The 18900-nt window shown below is 45.5% G+C and overlaps 6 protein-coding genes across 6 annotated transcripts; 4 read left to right on the top strand and 2 right to left on the bottom strand.

Moving 5' to 3' along the window:
- Position 1: 1 nt before the first annotated feature.
- Positions 2-1736, bottom strand: TrAtP1_004922 (uncharacterized protein). The gene is made up of 2 exons (XM_014084307.2): positions 675-1736; positions 2-606 (listed from the first exon to the last, which is right to left on the bottom strand). Exons 1-2 carry the CDS (start codon positions 1390-1392, stop codon positions 425-427), a joined length of 900 nt encoding a protein of 299 aa, XP_013939782.1. The 5' UTR covers positions 1393-1736; the 3' UTR covers positions 2-424.
- A 556-nt stretch (positions 1737-2292) lies between these two features.
- On the top strand, positions 2293-3069 carry TrAtP1_004921 (uncharacterized protein; the record flags this gene model as incomplete). Its single annotated transcript, XM_066112505.1, has 1 exon — positions 2293-3069. The coding sequence occupies one exon, from the start codon at positions 2293-2295 to the stop codon at positions 3067-3069; it is 777 nt and encodes a 258-aa protein (XP_065968590.1).
- Positions 3070-7403: 4334 nt separating this feature from the next.
- TrAtP1_004920 (uncharacterized protein) lies at positions 7404-8391 on the top strand (the record flags this gene model as incomplete). Its single annotated transcript, XM_014083255.2, has 4 exons — positions 7404-7701; positions 7772-8025; positions 8087-8117; positions 8174-8391. 4 exons carry the CDS (start codon positions 7404-7406, stop codon positions 8389-8391), a joined length of 801 nt encoding a protein of 266 aa, XP_013938730.2.
- A 1386-nt stretch (positions 8392-9777) lies between these two features.
- Positions 9778-10778, top strand: TrAtP1_004919 (uncharacterized protein; the record flags this gene model as incomplete). Its single annotated transcript, XM_014084305.2, has 3 exons — positions 9778-10128; positions 10188-10367; positions 10428-10778. The coding sequence occupies 3 exons, from the start codon at positions 9778-9780 to the stop codon at positions 10776-10778; spliced, it is 882 nt and encodes a 293-aa protein (XP_013939780.2).
- Positions 10779-12098: 1320 nt separating this feature from the next.
- TrAtP1_004918 (uncharacterized protein) lies at positions 12099-12788 on the bottom strand. Its single transcript, XM_014084304.2, has one exon. The coding sequence runs from the start codon at positions 12681-12683 to the stop codon at positions 12201-12203; it is 483 nt and encodes a 160-aa protein (XP_013939779.1). The 5' UTR covers positions 12684-12788; the 3' UTR covers positions 12099-12200.
- Positions 12789-15935: 3147 nt separating this feature from the next.
- Positions 15936-18695, top strand: TrAtP1_004917 (uncharacterized protein; the record flags this gene model as incomplete). Its single annotated transcript, XM_014084303.2, has 3 exons — positions 15936-16047; positions 16110-16716; positions 16772-18695. The coding sequence occupies 3 exons, from the start codon at positions 15936-15938 to the stop codon at positions 18693-18695; spliced, it is 2643 nt and encodes an 880-aa protein (XP_013939778.2).
- Between the last annotated feature and the right edge of the window lie 205 nt (positions 18696-18900).

Raw genomic sequence — 18900 nt, 5'->3', positions numbered from 1 at the left:
ATACTGTGCAAACTCATCTTTGATAACGAGGATGTAATATATACAAAGAAGAAATAAAAAATATTCATGAAACATACAATAAATAATAACTGTGCTAGTATATAAGGGTTTTACATCTAATGGGTATCAATTCAAAATTGACATCACATGCCATAACCCAAACCACCCTTGTCCGTCCCGAAAATTCGCCATTTAAACCACACCTGCCTTTCCTTCCTACCCACCCGATTTATTCTAAACCCAAAGCCGTGCCCGTCTTCTATTCTTAAGCGAGTTCTCAGTTTCTGGTTTCTTCTAGTCCTTCTCTTCTTTGCGCCATCGCTAGAACGCTAGTCTCTCTCTGTCTCTTGCTTGATGTCTATGGTGATATGTTTTGCTGTGCGCTATAATCACATAGCGGTTTTTTTTTTTTTTTTTTCGTTATTTAGTTGTCGATGGCGGTGCTCTTGCCTTTGGAAGAGCCGTTGGTGGCAGGGACGGCGATTGGCTGGCCGCGAGCCTTTTCTGTCAGGTTGATGAGCTCGCTGAGCATCAGTTCGCGGGTCTCACGGGTGAGTTCGTCGACATCGGCGGGGGTGAGGTTGGCGGTGGGGATGGGGGCCAAGACTATAGCGAGTTTAGCATATCTTCTTCCTATTCAAGCTATATAAACGAAGGGAGTATTGGTAACGCACCTTTGACGGGAATCTTGCCAGAGTTGAAAACTAGGCTCTTGACATAGAGGATGTGGCTGTAGTTTGCGACAACAATGGGCACAATGGGAACTCCAGACTGCACAGCGAGGTGGAAAGCACCCTTCTTGAAGGGCAACAGCATAGGCTCCTTTGCGTAACTGCGCGTGCCCTCGGGGAACATGTAGACGCTCTGGCGGCTCGTCTTGATCTCGTTGGCGGCGCCGTCCATGGCCGAGCGAGCGCCCTGGCTGTTCTTGCGATCGATGAAGATTGTGCCGCTGAGGCTCATGAACCAGCCCAGGAACGGCACGCGCTTCAGCTGGGCCTTTGCGGTGACGCTACAGTACTTGGGGAAGACGGCGCCCAGCATGAGCACGTCCAGCTCGGTCTGGTGGTTGCCGATGAAGACGGCGGGGCGGGTCGAGCCGAGGATGTTTTCCGGGTCGTCAACCACAAACTCGATGCCCGTGGTGTAGCGCATGGTGAAGTGAAAGGCGCGGGCAACGGCCCATTGCGCAATCTGGCGCTTGCCGACGAGGGTGAGCAGGATGGAGGCCAGCACGCCGTAGAGGGCGCAGGCGATGAGCGAGATGTAGGCGGCGAGCGAGCGGGCGACGAAGCCGGCCTTGGGGACGACGAGGGACGCCATGTAGAAGGAGAGGGTGAGGGCGGTGTAGCCGAGGAGGAATTTGACGAGGTAGTCGAGGAGGAGGGCCATTCTTTTTGTTATTTATTTATTTAGGAATCTGCGGTGTCGGATCGTGGATATATAAGAGAGGAGAGTCGTCGAGTAGCTGATGATGGCGGCGGGGAAGAGGTGGACGAGGTTCCAAGGGTTCGCTATAGTTCCATGCTCCTGTTTCAAAAGGCGAAGAAAATATCACTCTAGATTCGTTCGATTCTTCTGCTGATACACCAGATCCGGTAGTGTGCACGGTTGGAGGGTGTGACCAGGTCAGGTTCAAGCGGAGGAAGAAAAAGGGACGAATGGATGGGATGGGGAAATCACAAGCACAGCGAAAAAAGTTGGTGGCCACGGGAACTAGTGGTTTAGTTTTGTTGGAGAAACGCTGGTTTACAGGTGACGGCGCTCCGGTCGGCGGTTGTATCGGTGACCTGTAGCGGTGGTTATCTGTGGGTGCTGGCGATAGGTAGCGGGGACGAGGAGGGATTCAACGTGTTGGCTGGACCTCGGCGGGATGGAAAATGACGTTGGGACCTGGTGGGCGCCGGGAGGCTAGAGGCTGGCGGCATGGCGGCGCTGTAATTGGTTGAAAATTAGAGGTCTGGGTTACCCCTGCGCTTGGTGTCGATACTTTCAATATGTCCTCTTGCTCATACTGTGGTCAGTAAAACGGAGCGATCTCCCCGTTGACATGCATTTTCATCTCATAATCGCCCACAAGTTGTCCTTTATAACGAAGTGTCGATGAAGTGGAATGCTTGCCTGCCTTGGCAGAATCTACTTATACACTGTGAAAGTTGTAGGAGGGGTTGATGCTTAACTGCATGTACATGTACGTACACATGTAATCTGCCCCAGGATTTGAAGGTGATTGGGCGCCTTCCCTGCCAATATGAAGACGCAAGGCATCATTAATCCTGCCTGGCCCAACTTATGGTCTTCAACGCCATCATCCGCAATTCTGCCATTCCTGTTGTTTTGCTATACATCCCGAAGAGCCACCAAAAGGAAGACGGCGTAATGGACGATAATCGCACAATCTCTCAAAGTATCTTTGGACATGATGCTCGCATCATCCAAGGCGACGTGATCGGAGGCAGTGTCCTTGTGACCAATAACTACGGCACATCATCTCAAGGCACAGACAAGAGAGACGGAGAGGATGACATTCTGCGCCGCCTCTATACGTCGCCGTACGAAGACCGAAAAGACCGTAACCCGCCTCGGGTTCCAGGAACATGCGAATGGTTCACATCCCACGAGCTCTTTAAGGAATGGGAAAGAAGCGATTCATCAAGACTGCTTTGGGTATCTGCAGATCCTGGGTGTGGAAAATCAGTCCTAGTAAGACACTTGGTGGAATATGTCCTTCAAACTACAGAGTCTAGGACAGTGTGTTATTTCTTCTTCAAGGACGATTTTCCAGATCAGAAGACGGTTGTCAATGCTCTACGCTGCATATTACGCCAATTATTCATACAGAAGCCCCTTTTATTTTCCGACAAGGTTCTACGTCGGTTTGTTACAGGCGGGGAAACCTTCTTTCATTCGTTTACCGAACTTTGGAAACCCTTATCCAGATTTCTAAAGACCAGAATGCCGGTGAAATCATCTGTGTCTTGGATGCGATCGACGAATGTGAAGATCAAGGGTCTCAGCTTGCTCAAGAGCTATGCAAACTTTATGGTGCTGCGAATGACTTTCATTTAAAATTCCTCCTTACAAGTCGGCCTTATGGCAATATCCATCGTCGTTTTAGGCCTCTGGAGATCCCTGGGCTGCCAGTCATTCATTTGAGCGGAGAAAGTGAGGATGAAGTACGGAAAATTTCTCAAGAAATCGACATTTTCATTCGATTTAAAGTCAAGGATATTGCAAAACGGCTAAAGCTTCTAGAGGAAGAGCAGAACCTCCTACTTCAAGAGCTTATGAAAATCTCCCACAGGACGTATCTATGGGTATATCTTACACTCGATTTAATCGAGAGAGACATCGTTGTTGACAAAACCATATCTACTGCCGCTTCCTGTATCCCGGAAACAGTGGATGAGGCGTATGATAGGATTCTCTCAAAGAGTTGCGATTTCAAGCAGGCGAAGAAGATATTACATATTATCGTGGCAGCAGTACGGCCCCTGACCCTGAAAGAGATGAGCTTCGCCTTGCTTCTTCGGAAAAGTCACCATTCGTGGGAAGACATAGATCTTAAACCTGAAATTCGTTTCCGCCAAGAATTACGGGACGTCTGTGGCCTTTTTATAGTAGTCATCGACTCAAAGATATATTTACTTCACCAAACTGCAAAAGAATTTTTGCTTCGGAATAATACACAGCAACCTGTGGAAGCCCATGAACGTTTTACGTGGAAGCGCTCACTGAATTTGCTCGAATCTCACCATATTCTCTCGAATATCTGCATCTGGTATCTGCTTTTGTTAGAAGCTGATGCAAAGTTATTTAGAAGAGTTGGCATCTCATATCTTCGTGATAATGACAGGATATTTCTCGACTACTCTACGAAATACTGGGCCATCCACTTCCGCGAGCAGCGTATAGAAGCACAAGAAGAAAAGACTGAGCTAATATTGAAGATATGCGACATTGAATCAAGGCTCTGCCAAGTATGGTTCCAAGAATATTGGACCAGCACAAATACCAAGTTCCCAAAAGGGTTTACAACCCTTATGATGACGGCGTATTTTGGACTGCAGACTGCAGTGCAAAGCTTGCTCAAGATCGATGTTGACATAAATTGTCAAGATGACACTTACCAAAGATCAGCACTATCTTGGGCCGCAAGAAACGGCTTTCATAATATTGCTAAGTTACTGATCAGGGGTACTCGTTTTAGACTGGGGGCTATCAAGCTGCCATTTAGAAAAGTGGCTGAAATCGATCTGGTAGATATATACGGCCGAACACCATTATCATATGCCGTTTGGGATGGAAATATGACTATGGTTGGGTTGCTTCTTAACGCAGGTGCAGTAATACACGTGAAGGATGAAGTTGGTGGAACTCCAATGTCCTACGCCATTTGGAATCAGAATGAGCAGGTAATCGATATCCTGCTCCAAAAAGGCAAACAAGTTGACGATGATAATATCAACGATTTACTATTCTCAGCTGCGAAAAAGGGCCATGAGGAAGTAATTGAGCTGCTGCTTAAAACAGATAAGGTCAAGCTCGACGTGAAGGATCAAGAGGGCCAGACGCTTTTATTATGCGCCGTAAAAGAAGCCCACATGGCGGTGATCAAGGTGCTTCTTGAAAAAGGAGCAGACCCGAATTGCGAAAATGAGCTTAAGGAGACACCATTGCTATATGCTATAGACCATAGCAATATAGCGATAGTAAAGGCATTACTTGAAAAAGGAGCAGACCCAAACTACGAAAATGAGTATTGGGCGACACCATTGATGTGTGCCATAGCAAAGGGCCATGTGGAATTAATCAAAATTCTACTTGAGAAGGGAGCAAATCCGAATCAAGGTGATAAAACAATTAAAACACCCTTACTCTATGCTATAGGCTATGGCAATATAGCGATAGTAAAAGCATTACTTGAAAAAGGAGCAGACCTGAACGATGCAAATCGTCATCGTCAAACACCATTAGGGTGTGCTATAGAAAAGGGCCATGTGGAGATAGTAAAGGCTTTACTTGAAGGAGGAGCGGATCTGAGCTACGAAGATTCTCTCGGTCAACCACCATTGATGTGTGCCATAACATATGGCCATGTGGAGATAGTAAAGACGTTGCTTGAAGGAGGGGCGGATCCCAGTTGCGAAGTCAGGTACCGTCATCTACGACCTTGGCCCTCGCGCAGTCGAGTGCCACTTTCACGTGCTGCAGAGTATGGTCATGTGGCGATAGTTAGGATGCTGCTTGAAAGAGGAGCTGATCCGAACAAAGAAGACGAATTTGATCCAGCAGCACTTGTGTATGCTGTGGCACGTCGTCACCAAACGGTGATAAAGGAATTGCTTAAGGCAGGAGCAAATCCAGAAGCGCTTTTCTCACGTACAGCAGGAGAAAGCCGTAAATTAAAGGAAGCATTTTATGTATTTGGAGGCAAAGCAGACATTGAGAGCCGTCTACTCTGGAATATAGAGGAGGACTATAAAGTTGCAACAAAATTGTTACTTGAGGGACTTGACAAAGCAAACTTGATCTTACTCCTGGTCTGGGAGATGGAGCAGGGTCCTGAGGCTCTAGCAAAATTACTGTCTGAGAGAAGAGCGAAGATGGGTTACGAGTTATTTATTTAATTTTTATATCATAATTTTTATACTACCACTACTACGGCAGTTGTGGACTAGCTGCCCTTTCATAACCAAGAATACTAATGTAAATGCCCAGAATCGTTGAAGCCGTGGTATAAACTGATGACTAAACATAGATTTTTTTTTTCTCTTGAGAATTGTCCGAAGCTTCCGAAGGATCGGGAAAGAATTCGTTATTGTAATGTCAGCTACAATGAACATAATTCTGAGGATGAGAGACCCTCGTGTCTGTTTCAAGGCTGTTGTGCACTAATTCAGTTCAGAAAAAGACGTACAGATATTAGCCTACTTCCTAATCCCGAACTATGAGCGAATTAGGGGCGAAGAGGTAACTAAACCGTACAATTCTGTGCTGAAGAGGGAAGAAACGTCACTTGCAGCTCTATGACTTTGACCGTGAGATGTAAGTTGCTGTGTGTCTATAGTAGTGATTTATCTGCTAACATATTTACTCTGAGAAGTTACGATAGAGCCCGGGGTAAGTAGAACTATAGCACCGTCCAGGTCTCGAACTGGAGCGAAAGTTGACTGTCCGGCACCAGTGTTACTTGTGGTCATCCTAAGATACCGAAGTCGAGCAAGTGTTGCATTGACGTCTGCGGAGAAGGAGATAGGAAAGAGACCTGATTCGGGCTGATCGGCAGAGTCAGTGGGGCCAATGGGAATACCTCGCTCGAAAGCGATCAGCTCGACTACTCCAGCTGTCGTATTTGGGATCTGCGAGTTACCAAGGCTCACAGCTCGCAAAGAGTATGTTTTCTCTCCCAGGAGGGTTTCCTAGTCCATCTCAACTGTCACGTCGGATAGGAGGCCAAGGTCGATCCCGTACTGGTTCCATACTCGCTGATATGTTATGTGTAACAATATATATGTAACAATATATCTGTAACAATATATGTGTGACGAACTGCCAGATGAACTTGAGACGGGACGGCTGCTAGTGACATTATACTATTTGAAGAGAAGAACATGGATGGAATCACTATTTTGATAGGCATAGGAGTCAGGACGGCAAGATGCCTAACAAACTAATCAAGCAGAAATGAATACCTGTTATGAGTACCATGTCGCCAATGTGCATTTTCTTCGTAAAGAAAGGGTAGTATAGAAAATGTAGTAACGAGAGCTATATTGTCTTACTCAAATACAGCTTAAGAGTCTCAAAGGATTGTACCCCAATTATACGAGATCAATTGAGCTGCTCAATGAATGTATACGCCAACGCTGAATGCTTGTCCAAGACTGCCATAAAAGGCAAATAAAGTGATTTCCCCACAAATCGAAACATGTTGATCCATTTTTCAATAAAGATTGGCTGATTCCGCACTATCTCCGTACAATTGTGAGAGATGCTGACATAATTTCCAATAGTCTGTTTTCGATCTCATGTTATCTCCGCAAAGCCGGAGAGCATTACTCTCCAATGACAGCTATACATTTAGTATATGTAACTGGAACGTAAGTATATGATGAATTTCGTATGAGAACATAAAATAAAAAACCAATATAAACGGAGTTAGGCGGAGATAATATTCAATATTGAGGGCCCACGTCAAGATATGTGATCATTTGATGTAGTTTGAACTCTGCAAAAATTACGTGATTTAATAGGCAGAGAAGTATTGGTAGAAAAGGTCATGGATGTTCAATTATGAACAATTATATAAGAGGCCCCTACAAAGAGAGTCTTGGTCGTAGAAGCACCTCAGAATCTGATCTACCAGCTTCAAAGCAAACAATATCATCAGTTTGGCTTACATGATGGCGTCCTTCAAGTTACCTCTAGCCGGCAAGACAGCTCTTGTCACCGGTGGCATTAGGGGAATTGGCCGAGGCATTTCTCTAGAGCTCGCCCGTCGAGGTGCCAATGTTGCTATGGTCTATGCCAACCCCAGCCGTCAAGATACAGCAGTGGAAGTTGTCAAAGAGATCCAATCGCTTGATTCTGGCGCAAAGGCTATGAGCATTCAGGCGGACTTGAAGAAGTTTGACAATTACCAAAAGATTGTCGACGAGACGCTGCAGGAGTTCCATGTCAAGAACATAGATATCGTTGGTATGAACTATTTTCTCCCGATAGATGCGAAAGCCGTATTTGATTGGCTAATAACAACTCAAAATGACAGTTCACAATGCGGCCTTTGCTTCACCTGTGCCGACTGAGGATACAACGGAACAGGTTTTCGACGATACCATGGCTACCAACGTTCGAGCTCCCTTCTTTCTCACCCAGACGTTGCTCCCATACATCCCTCAGGGAGGACGCGTGATCCTTATTTCATCCATTGCGGCTAGGCGGTTCTCGTTTGGATTGCATCAAACGGCTTATGCCATTAGCAAGGCAGCTGTCGAGGGGCTCGCTAGGAACTGGGCTGTTGAGGTAAGTTTACACACTCCACTGACTCCGTGAATAAGTGGTGGAAGTCTGACGAGAGTATCAGTTTGGACAATCGCGTGGCATCACTGTAAACGGTAAGCCTTCCATGTATCATCAACTTTGTCTACGTCTTGATGCTAACTGGCCGAAGCTTTATCTGTTGGATTTGTCGAGACGGAATTGGTGCAGAGTCTCTCTCCTGAGCATCTTGAAGCATACCGCAAAGAAAATGCCCGAGTTACGGCAGCAGCCCCAAGGAGTGGAACGCCAGATGACATTGCTCAGATTGCAGCCTTTATTGCCGGCGAAGAGTCTCGCTGGATTACGGGCAGCACGATTTCGGCCAATGGCGGTAAATGGCCGATTTAAATTGGACAGCGCTCTCTTACACTTTGCCTTTCAACAAGGAATGCATACATGTATTACGAAGCCCATTTTCGATGGTTGCTTCTCAAATCATATAAGAGAGCGACAAATAGATCTGTATAGTCGAAATTATCAGATTGAAGCTTTACTTTTGGATGCAGCACGCAGCTTAGCGACGGTAGCATACGGAGCAAAGTATGAAACAAGCCTTACAATCTCCAATCTTGTTCGCGAAATCACAAACTACGCTCCTTCTTACATGCCTATATCTTACCTTTGCATCGTGAGTATCTTCATGGAACGCATCTATTCCACAGTAGAAAAGCCCCACTACATGTAACTGAACGGGATGTAACTTGGAAGATCTGGCTTTTTTCCTTTTTGAGGTCAAACGAATTCTTTCCTTGTTCATCGCCGATAAAGCCTCCACTTCGGCGGCGCGGATACTAGCCGGCAATTAATTGCCATCAGTAGTTGGTCATGTAAAGAGTATAGCACAGTTGTGAACCGGGGAGCTTGTCGTGAATATTTTACATTTATAGAACAACTCTTCGTTGGGCTGTATTTAGCCTATAAGCCAAGTATAAGAAAATGCCACCTACAATGTTGAGGTTGTATACAGATCGCACCCTCTTCGCCTCTATGTGACGCGGCGATTCTACGAGCATGCTAGCTAGCGTTTTGTATGTCAATTGTAATACTTGTCGGCCATGGCCTTACTCTAAGAATTGATGATGGCATTTTGACTGTAAATATTTGGTTGCTCTTCTTGTGGATATATTTCTATTTATGCTACAAAGGTATATAGCCGAAGTTAACACCTGGCGAATGCGTACGCATGGGTTCGGAAAAGCGGAGATTGTCTCTCTAATAATTGAACAAAAAAGTTGGAAACCCTTCGTCGGCTCCTCGGTCCAAAGGGTGCAATTTCAAGGCGTATTGCTGGGGAGTCTGTTTGGTTCGACAAGGGGGGGTCCATAATAAGGGCTGCATGCTGCATTCTCCTACACACTACACATTACATATGGGAATGTGAAGGTAAATGTGAAGTGAATTTGGATAGTAAACACAGTAGTCTCTTCCGTAGAGGTTATTTGTTCAATTAGGATATATAGCTGTCATAAACGCTGATTTAGCCTAATTTTCTGGTGAGGATAAATAGCTGGGGAAAAGGAATACAACAGTAACTAGAACGAATTGAGATTTCAGTATAACATAAGCTGATGAAAAGAGAACAGCTTGGATAATATACAAACGGCTAATAGTTGATACTTGATGGTATATAACCTTCAACTCGCTCGAAACATCACTCATCTTGAAGACAATTAACATCTTATACCATCTGTTTCTCTAACTATCTCTCTCAATACAAGGGAAAAGATGCCTTCAATGAAGAGTTCCCTCGCCCTTTTGCTGGCCCAAGCTCTTTTGGCTACTAACCAAGCGAACGGTGCGATAGTGAAGCGACAGTGCCCGGGAATTCACGTCTTTGGAGCTCGTGAAACAACAGTATCGGCAGGATATGGCTCTTCCGCCACTGTTGTAAACTTGATCATTGCCGCCCACCCCGGAACTACCTCTGAAGCTTTGAACTACCCAGCTTGCGGTGGCCAGGCTTCTTGTGGCGGTGTCCAATACAATGCTTCTGTTGTGGCCGGCATCAATGCCGCGGTCACGGCCATTGACAACTTCCACACCTCTTGCCCAGATACTCAGCTAGTGTTGGTTGGATACTCGCAGGTTAGTCTCTCTCTCATTTTGAACATTCAGAGTATCAGTTCTAACACCTATTCTGAAAGGGTGGCCAAGTCTATGACGATGTGGTATGTGGAGGAGGTGACCCAGGCGAGGGATACAGCAACACTGCTGTTCCAATCTCCGCATCAGCAGCCGCTGCTATCAAGGCCGTGATCCTGATGGGAGATCCTCGTAACATTGCCGGACTGCCATACAACGTTGGAACCTGCAAGGCTGGAGGTGTAAGTATTCTCTGTGTTGTAAGAACCAACCACCTTTCTAATCTTGCTGTTTGTGATCAGTTCGATGCCCACAATGCTGGCTTTCAGTGCGCCGCCGCGTCCAAGGTCCAGTCATACTGTGATGCCGCAGACCCTTACTGCTGCAACGGAAACGACCCCAACACTCACCAAGGCTACGGCACAGAATACGGCTCGCAGGCTCTCGCTTTTGTCAACAGCAAGCTCTCCGGCGGCGGCGGCAGTGGCCCGACGTCGACGCCGCCCTCAGGCCCGACCAGCACTGGAAGCTCTCCCACCGCAACTCAGACTCACTACGGACAGTGCGGTGGAATCGGCTACTCTGGCCCTACTCAGTGTGGTGGCGGCTACACTTGCCAGGTCCTGAACTCTTACTACTCCCAGTGCTTGTAGAGAGCGTGAGAGCGGGTTGTGAGCAAAGGTGATGAGGTATCGTACCTTGGGCTGTATTTAGGATTCGTTCTTGGAAGAAACAGCACAGATAGAATGCACACAGATAGTTAAAAGCACATGAATTGATAGTTAAGAAAGAGTCTTTGCTTTCCCCCGCCTTGAAAGGTCCCCAGCTGCTTGATTTGCACGGCGAGCACTTACGATGTTGCAATCATCTCACCAGAGGAGCGTCTGCTGAGCCACAGCTCGGTAATTCCTTGCCAGTGTTAAATAAATCTTTGTCTATCAACCGCTTATAGACGGATGACCACTTTTTGGGCCAAAAGAATCGCCAAGCTATTTGGTTATATGTTCACTGTGGCGCATGGGGTCCTCTAGAACCTCTATAGCTTTGTTTCTCAGGTACTTCTTATACGATGCCAGATATACGCTGATTTGACGTCGATATCGCGTAGCAATTAGCTCCGCGAGGTTCGCGCGAGCGGGTTCAAAGACTTTGTTCATCTGCATTTGTCTATGCAACTCTCGTAGTTGTCTTTGTATCTTCTGAGCCAAGTCGATCTCATCGGTGGAGTCTGGCTCTGCTGCCTGAGCATCCCGATGTTGAAGAAGGGCGGACAACTCCATGGCCTCTTCTCTCTCTCTCTCTACCAACCGCCGTAAATGTTAATTGAGTTGTTCCATTCTTTTTCTTGCCCTATCGCCATTGGGCTCTTCATTACTTTCTTTGGCCGCCTTGTTCGGGCCATCTCGTCCTTCTTCGGCGGCTCGCTCAGAAGTCATCGCGGTCGTGGATAGTGGAGTGTAGTTAGTAGAGTGAGCGAGTGTGGTGTTTGTGGGAGAGTTGAGCAGGTTGAAACTGAGATATTAGTGTGCTTTATTAAGTAGGATAATAAGATAAGTGGCAAGAGGAGGCGCGATTAATGTGAGCCCCCGAAGCGGAAAATCTATGCAGAAAGTCTACAATACAAGGCAGCGAAGGTTTGAGTAGCGCTATACGGAAGCATCCATCAATTATTTACCTGTTAACAGAGGCTAACTACCTGGCCAAAGCAGAGGAAGGCAAAAGAGAGTTTGTGTCTACGTTGTGGATTTTCATTTCGAGCGTGAAGGGGATCAAGCCGAGATCCAAAGAGATGTAGCTGATCGTGTACCTTGCTTTCACAGCAACGATAGCAACAATAGCGGCAATAATAATGATAGCCGGTTCCCGAGGGATCTTGAGAAGCTTGAATATGCATCATTATTTTTAGAGCCCTTAATATTTGATACTCGTAAGGCAGAATAGAATTAAGCGTCAGTACCGAATCTGTAGGGACTTGGCGATATAGCCACTGGACATGAACTAGTTTATATCATAACGTTGCCTAGGTGTTTGTCTCCCATAAGTAGTCCAACTGCTGCAAGTGCATTACTGTCTCTTCAAGAACATGTAGTATCAGGCTCGTAGGCCACTACCCAGTCGCCACCACCGATTGTGTGTTCAACCAGCTTAATCTCCGGGTTTCGTTTATTAATTCCTTTGGCAAATAGCACCCCAGCATAAAGCGGATCGAATATAAATGTTGTTTCACCAGTCCCATGGTTTTTCTTCTCTGCTGTAGCTGTAAACTCGTTGATAGATATATACTCGTCTGGGCCTGATACATATGCATTTTCGAGTTGTTGTTTTATATGCCCTGCAGTTTCAGCACTAAGCCGGGTATCAATAAAATATAATACATTTGGGCCTGCTGCTGCTACATATGGAGTATCTGGCGCTATAATCTGGCGACCAAACTCTGTGTCAATGAAGCTTGGTGCATAACTGCTGTCTCGATATTCCTCTTGGTAGGTTGGCGGACCCTCATATGGTCGGAATGGGTTTGTAGCCAACCCGAATAATAGCGGGGAGGTTATTTTCATGATAGGACAAGTTGTTTATAAATTCTGTTTGTTTGCTGGCTCAATGTGCTCTTCTGAATATTCTTTGTTCATAATCTGCTGAGCACTTCGATAGGAGGTATGTACATATTTTATAAGCGACTACCATGACTTAAAATCTCTCATCTCATCTTAGTCTAAATGCAGTTATCTAGATGATAGGAGTCCCCGCACTAGTTGGGAGGAGGCAAACACGGCACGGCAGGCTGTGTTATGTCCTCTGATGGAGGAATGGGCTGCAACCATGTTGGAGCCGTCACTTGTACGGGATAAGTCACGAGAACGTAGCCAGCGAATTGCAGCAATTGGTCTTGATCCTAATGACGAAATAGGAAATGCTACGGTACTTTTGTCTTGAGGGGCTGTGCCCCTGATACGTTCACTCTGCTACCAACAGGCTTTGCTTCCAATAGCGAGGTGGACAACCATGCGAGCGATTGTCAACTTCCTATTGGAATGAAACATAGGTCCTGGGTTCGTATCTCTAGTTGATACTATAGCTATAGGGCAGATTCATTATATTCAGCAAGCATGCTGGGTTACCTTTCTCATGGTCTGAGTCCGAGGAGGTGTCTTACAGGTTTGCACAATATGGAGTCCATCATGCACCGTCTTTGGCAAGAGCATCAGCTACTAGTTCCTAAAAATTGCTCTCAAAGTTGGGAGTGCATGAGGAGTATTAAATCACTAACAAATATCTCAACATCTACTAGATTTGTGGTATAAATTGTAGTGTATGGCCAATTGCGAAAGCCTGCGTATGATAGGTGTTATGCAGTTTTATAATTGTATATTTAGAACTCGCTGCAAATTATATAATGCATAGTGCAGATTACTATGATGGTGCGTTTTGTCACGAGTTCTTTCTTTTCTTGACCAGGAGATATTGGGTACGTTATGTAAGTGCGATGATTGCTCTTCGGGCACCTAGTTATACGATTACAAGAAAGAATTACCGCATCTCAATTTATGGAATAAGATAGGCTTGAGTTGTCCAACGTGACAAAGCGACTACATTGAACCAATTATGTTAATTGACGACAGTGTAGATATCGTCAATTACGTCCCTCCAACCAGTTTTCTGCGATAAGATTGACGGTGGCGAAACACCCGAGTGACACGCACATGTAGATAGCCATCAAAAATATATGGCCAGCACGCGTGTCGGCAATTTATTGGCTCGCATTTCATGATTTCGGTCCCAGCCAATTTCCTAGACCCACGTTGTTGGTTGTACGAGGCCAAATGCATCTCGCAACCTGATGCCCAAGGACTCTGCTGAACGGAATCTGCCCGACACTTCTGGGAAACAATGGATGCTATTCTATCACCCACTGTATTCGGACTCATTCTATCTACAGCCTAGGGATGCCTGAACCAATAGACTTGATGATAACAGAGTCATAGGTCAAATTGCCAACGCTGATCAGTCGTTGTGGAAACTCGGGAATAGGAAAGGGTATCGTATGGGCATCTGAATCGCTCAACCAGGCCAGAGAAAGAATGAAATGAGAATCCTTAAGCTTTTTTTCTTCAGTTTCTACCGGGCATTCTATGTTAGGCCAAGGTAGATTGTGTTACAGCTGATGCCCGTGCTCTCACAAAATATGGATCACGAAGCGATGCACGCCTCCGCTCTAATGCACTTTTTTTTTTTCTAAATATAGACATACAGAGCTTTATAGTTGTATGATGGAGTACAAAGCTCGGAATAGGACTTTAAGCGCCGATATTCCCTTTAGTTCCTGGCTACGGTTACCGAAGCAAGGTCCTAGAAACGTTGTGCTACTTCAATTTGTCTGCTAGGGCCAATGAGCTTATGGCGGTTCATATGTACCTACCCGTGCAGAGAGAGGGAAGAGCGAATGCAGCTGCATTACACCAAGAATGTTGCACAAGGTTACATGTTTACAATTTGATATCACATGAACTATCCGGGGCATTATATATACATGTGGGTTGTCTGAACATGCCGGACCGCACATCCCTTTTCTATTTTCTCCAATAATCAACATCAAGATATGGCTGAGATGAATCAGCAAAGAAAAGGAAAAAGTCGGGAGAGAGCCCGTGACTTCTTGAAGCGACTGTCTCATGCGAGTCTACCTTCAATTGATTCGGATTCTCCAGATTTAGCTTCTCGAGCTTCAGTGTCACGTTCAAACTTGCAGTCTTCATCGTCTACTGCATTGGCCTCTTCACCATCGTTGGGCCCTAGCCCCTCTCAACTACCAGAATTTCCCGCCGGAGTCTCTCCGCTATTGTTGAGTTCTGATTCCCTTCAATCACCAGCATCTGCTCCTCTAGTTTTGGAAGTGCCGCCGCTACCTTTTTCGAGTAACAGTAGTCAACATTCCACTGAATCGTTGACTATTTGGGAAGAAGTCTTTTGCAAAGTCAATAAAGAAACCACAGAATGGATTCAGAAACAAGAGCTTAATTCTCTGGCGTCAGTAGAAAAGCCAGAAGATCAGATCCAACAGCTTACTGCTCTCATTAAGGAGAAAGAAAAGTCATTTGAGGCGAAAGATTCACCAATGAAGTTCAAGATTGGTAAACAAGAAATAGTTGTCCGTGCATATATTGCCGATGTCGTCGGTTTTCTTACGATGGCTGGAGACGTTGCCATGAACTTCGCGCCACCACAAGCAAGTGCTCCTTGGGCTGCCGTAAAGGCAGTTCTAAAAGTAAGTGCTGTCCACATGTGTGAAATAAATGAAGTCTATAATATTAATCATTTCCAGATCCCAATTAAACAAATTGAGCAAATGGCGGCCCTTGCCGGCATAATTCAGCTGTTCACTATACGACAACGCAATATCAACTAAAGATGGAACTATATCAAATTTGCGCAGCATCCTTGTTGACTTATACGTTTCAGCAATTGAGCTGTTGGCTCGATGCGATACTTTGATTGAGAGCGGAGTGGTCAGACAGACGTTGAATTCTATTCTCCGACCGGAGCAAGTCTCAAATCTCATCTCGGATCTCTCTAAGAAAGAGCAGATATTGTCGTACGAAATTCAAAGTTGTGAAGCTTTACGAAATGAAAAAGCTACAAAACAACTAGACGAAAAACTGGAAACATTATTGGCAAGGCTCGATGTCACTTCATCGCCATTAACTCGAATTGACAAAGAAGTCGATAAACTGCTTGAGAATGTTAATAATGATAAGCTAGAGACGCTTATGGACTTTATCAGCTCTGAACAATTCGGAAAAGGCCACGCTACAATGAAGGATACAAGAATTCAAGGCACGGGCGATTGGCTTATAGACCACGAAAGCTTTCGAGAATGGCAAGCCATCGCCTCATCGTCAACGCTATTATGTCTTCAAGGAACAAGTAAGTTATTTTGAACTCTAGAATTTGGTTTAAGTAGACCTTTGAAGACTAATCCCTATCAGTTGGTACCGGCAAAACTTATCTCACATCCCGTGTGATCGATCATATTAAACAAACATTGGAAGCATCTCCTCATGACGAAGGATTTGCCTTTTTCTACTGCAATCGGTCTGGACCGTCCATGCAAGATCCACTTGTTGTCCTCCGAAGCTTTGTTCGTCAGCTGTCATACAAAGCCAACAACTATAGCTATATTCAAAACAACGTCATCCAAAAATGCGAAAAAGCAAAACAAGAAGGGAGAAGCCTAAGCTATACAGACTGTAAAGAACTCATCTTGGAGTCCATGAATCTCTATTCAAAGACAACCATTATCCTCGACGCTTTGGATGAATCCGACATCTCATATTACAATCTAGCAGAAATTTTCATTAATATGCTGGACAAGGCCAGAAACCCAGTCAAGATATTTATATCAAGCCGTCCAGACCGAGAATTTTTAAATGCATTCGAAGACAGGGCTACAATAATGGTTAATAGTAGCAACCAGCAAGGCGATATTGAGAAATATCTCGATGAAGCACTATATTCTACTAGATTCTTTAGGAAGAGACGACTGGAGATTCAAAACATGATAAAAGAAACATTCAGTACCCGAAATGGCGGAATGTGAGTTCAATCTGAGATACAGTCTACTATTTATATACTGATTAAAGGGTACCAGGTTTCGATGGGTCCACCTTCAGACCAAAAGCCTTCGGAAATGTGTCTCTGATGATGCAATAAGAATATGGGCCAAGACAATACCTCGTGATTTAATGGCGGCTTACGATCGACTCTGGGAAGATCTAACGAACCAGCACAATGAATGTGATATGGTACTCGCCGAGCGTGCCATTAAGTGGGTGCTATGTGCTTTCAGACCACTGAATTCAGAGGCTCTCCTGCAAGCAATTAGATTTGCTTACGAAGGAGATTGTTTGATACAGATTGAGCTGCAGACAGAGCAAGAAATCTTGTCACTGTGTCAAGACCTTTTAACAATTGATGCGGAGAAAAAAGTATGGATGCTGCCACATGCTTCTGTTGCCGAGTATTTCGAATCAAGGAAGTCAAAGGGCATGGGCTTGGGAGAATGCGACGCATTCGTTTCTAAAATTCAGCTCGATTTTCTTATGACTCCTAAGCTGGAGCTAATTCCTAATCCAGATGACGACGATCGTTGGAGACCGCTCGCTGCGGGCGAGTACGACGACTTAGACTTGTTCAAGCGCTATGTTCAGAACAACTGGTTCAAACATGTCCAGCGATACGACAAGTGGCTGGGCTCATTGGAAGGCAAATCTCATGAACCAGCACTCATCTCTACTCTCAAGCGCTTCCTTGGTTCACCTGGAGAGAGCAGTGTCTATTTCAGAAGGTGGATGAACAGCCAAGAGCCATACATGATAAAGCCAGCCAATATGGCCATTTTCATAATGTGCCAACACGGATTTTACTATACTTTGCGCGATTGGTGGGAGAAAGACAAAATCGACCAAAAATTGGCGCTTAAAACATGCGAGGGAAGTCTGAGACGCATCACTGATTCGGTGAGTTATACGTTAGAGCTTGCAGTCGAGGGAGGATGCCTGCCGATGTGCAGATATCTAGTGAGCGCTATTGGCGCTATTGGACGGCGTCAAGGAATATATCACCTTGCGGCTGCAGGAGCACTAAGCAACAAAGATATCCTCAGGTTTTTGGTGGAGGAAGCAAAAGTCGATTTAAACGTGCTAGTGGTGCTCCCGAACTACGCGTTGACTATAGTCCAAGACGCGATTATGCATGATCAGACTGGTAGTACGCTGCAGTATTTGGTGGATCAAGGCTGGGTGAGCGCGAACCGACAGGGCGGCTCGCTCTGGGGCAATGCCTTGATCGCGGCAGCAAACGGCGGAATTCCTCAATCAATTGAGATTCTGCTACGAGCTGGAGCTGATGCAAAGATTCCTGCGGAAAGTGGGATCTATGGGAGTGCTCTCATCGCAGCAGTGGCCTCTGCAATCCCTGAAGATATAGCACCTTACGAGACAAAGATCGTGACGCTCCTCAACAGCGGTGCAGACATCAACCAAGTCCCAAATGTTGGGATATTCGGCAGCGCTTTGGAAGCTTTTATCTGGCGCATCTTCGATCACTATGATACAATTAAGAACTTGCGGAGCTTGCGGTACATACAGACTTTGAAGCTTCTGCTGAAATCTGGAGCCGATCCTGCAATGACCTGCAATATCGGGCAATACGGCAGCGCACTTGCCGCTGCAGCATTCTATGGAATGAAAGACATGGTGGTGATGATGATCAACGTCACTGGGAAGAAGCGGGCAATCAAATGCCTTCAGCAGAGCAGGTACCCCTCGGAGGTTATGTTCACAGGAGAGGAAAGTGATTCAGAGACATGGAAGAAGAATGTGGAAGAAACTGCAACATATCTTATCGATGAAGTGGGTGTGGACAAGAAGACGCTACGCAGCATTGGCATGCAAGATATCAAATACAAGCACGGATCACTTGTGGTTTACATACAGGCAGTTGAGAGAAGCACTTCTAATATCGAGACCATATACGACAGCATACGCGCTAGAGGAAGACGAGGGTCCGGATAAAGTATACAACTACTCCTTTACGCTCACTACATTTACACTGCGCTTCTTCATTTATGAGAGTTAAGCCGTTGCAATCAATTTGATGATCCGGTGTGATCAACCAAGACAAGTCCCTGAGATTAATTTATACAATACCTATACTTGATACTACTGTATTACTGCCTCCATGAAGAGATTAGAGCTGCTAGGGGGCGTAGTTTCTCCT

Source organism: Trichoderma atroviride, chromosome 2 (genome assembly GCF_020647795.1).
Source record: "Trichoderma atroviride chromosome 2, complete sequence".
NCBI lineage: Eukaryota > Fungi > Ascomycota > Sordariomycetes > Hypocreales > Hypocreaceae > Trichoderma > Trichoderma atroviride.
This window is presented reverse-complemented; position numbering and strand designations above follow the sequence as displayed.

Excerpts from the sequence above, each read along its gene's own strand:
- TrAtP1_004922 (XM_014084307.2), bottom strand. The coding sequence starts at position 1,392 with ATGGCCCTCCTCCTCGACTACCTCGTCAAATTCCTCCTCGGCTACACC. Across the intron at positions 607-674 it reads TGGCAAGATTCCCGTCAAAG|TCTTGGCCCCCATCCCCACC; the intron begins GTGCGTTACCAA and ends AACTCGCTATAG.
- TrAtP1_004918 (XM_014084304.2), bottom strand. The coding sequence starts at position 12,683 with ATGAAAATAACCTCCCCGCTATTATTCGGGTTGGCTACAAACCCATTC.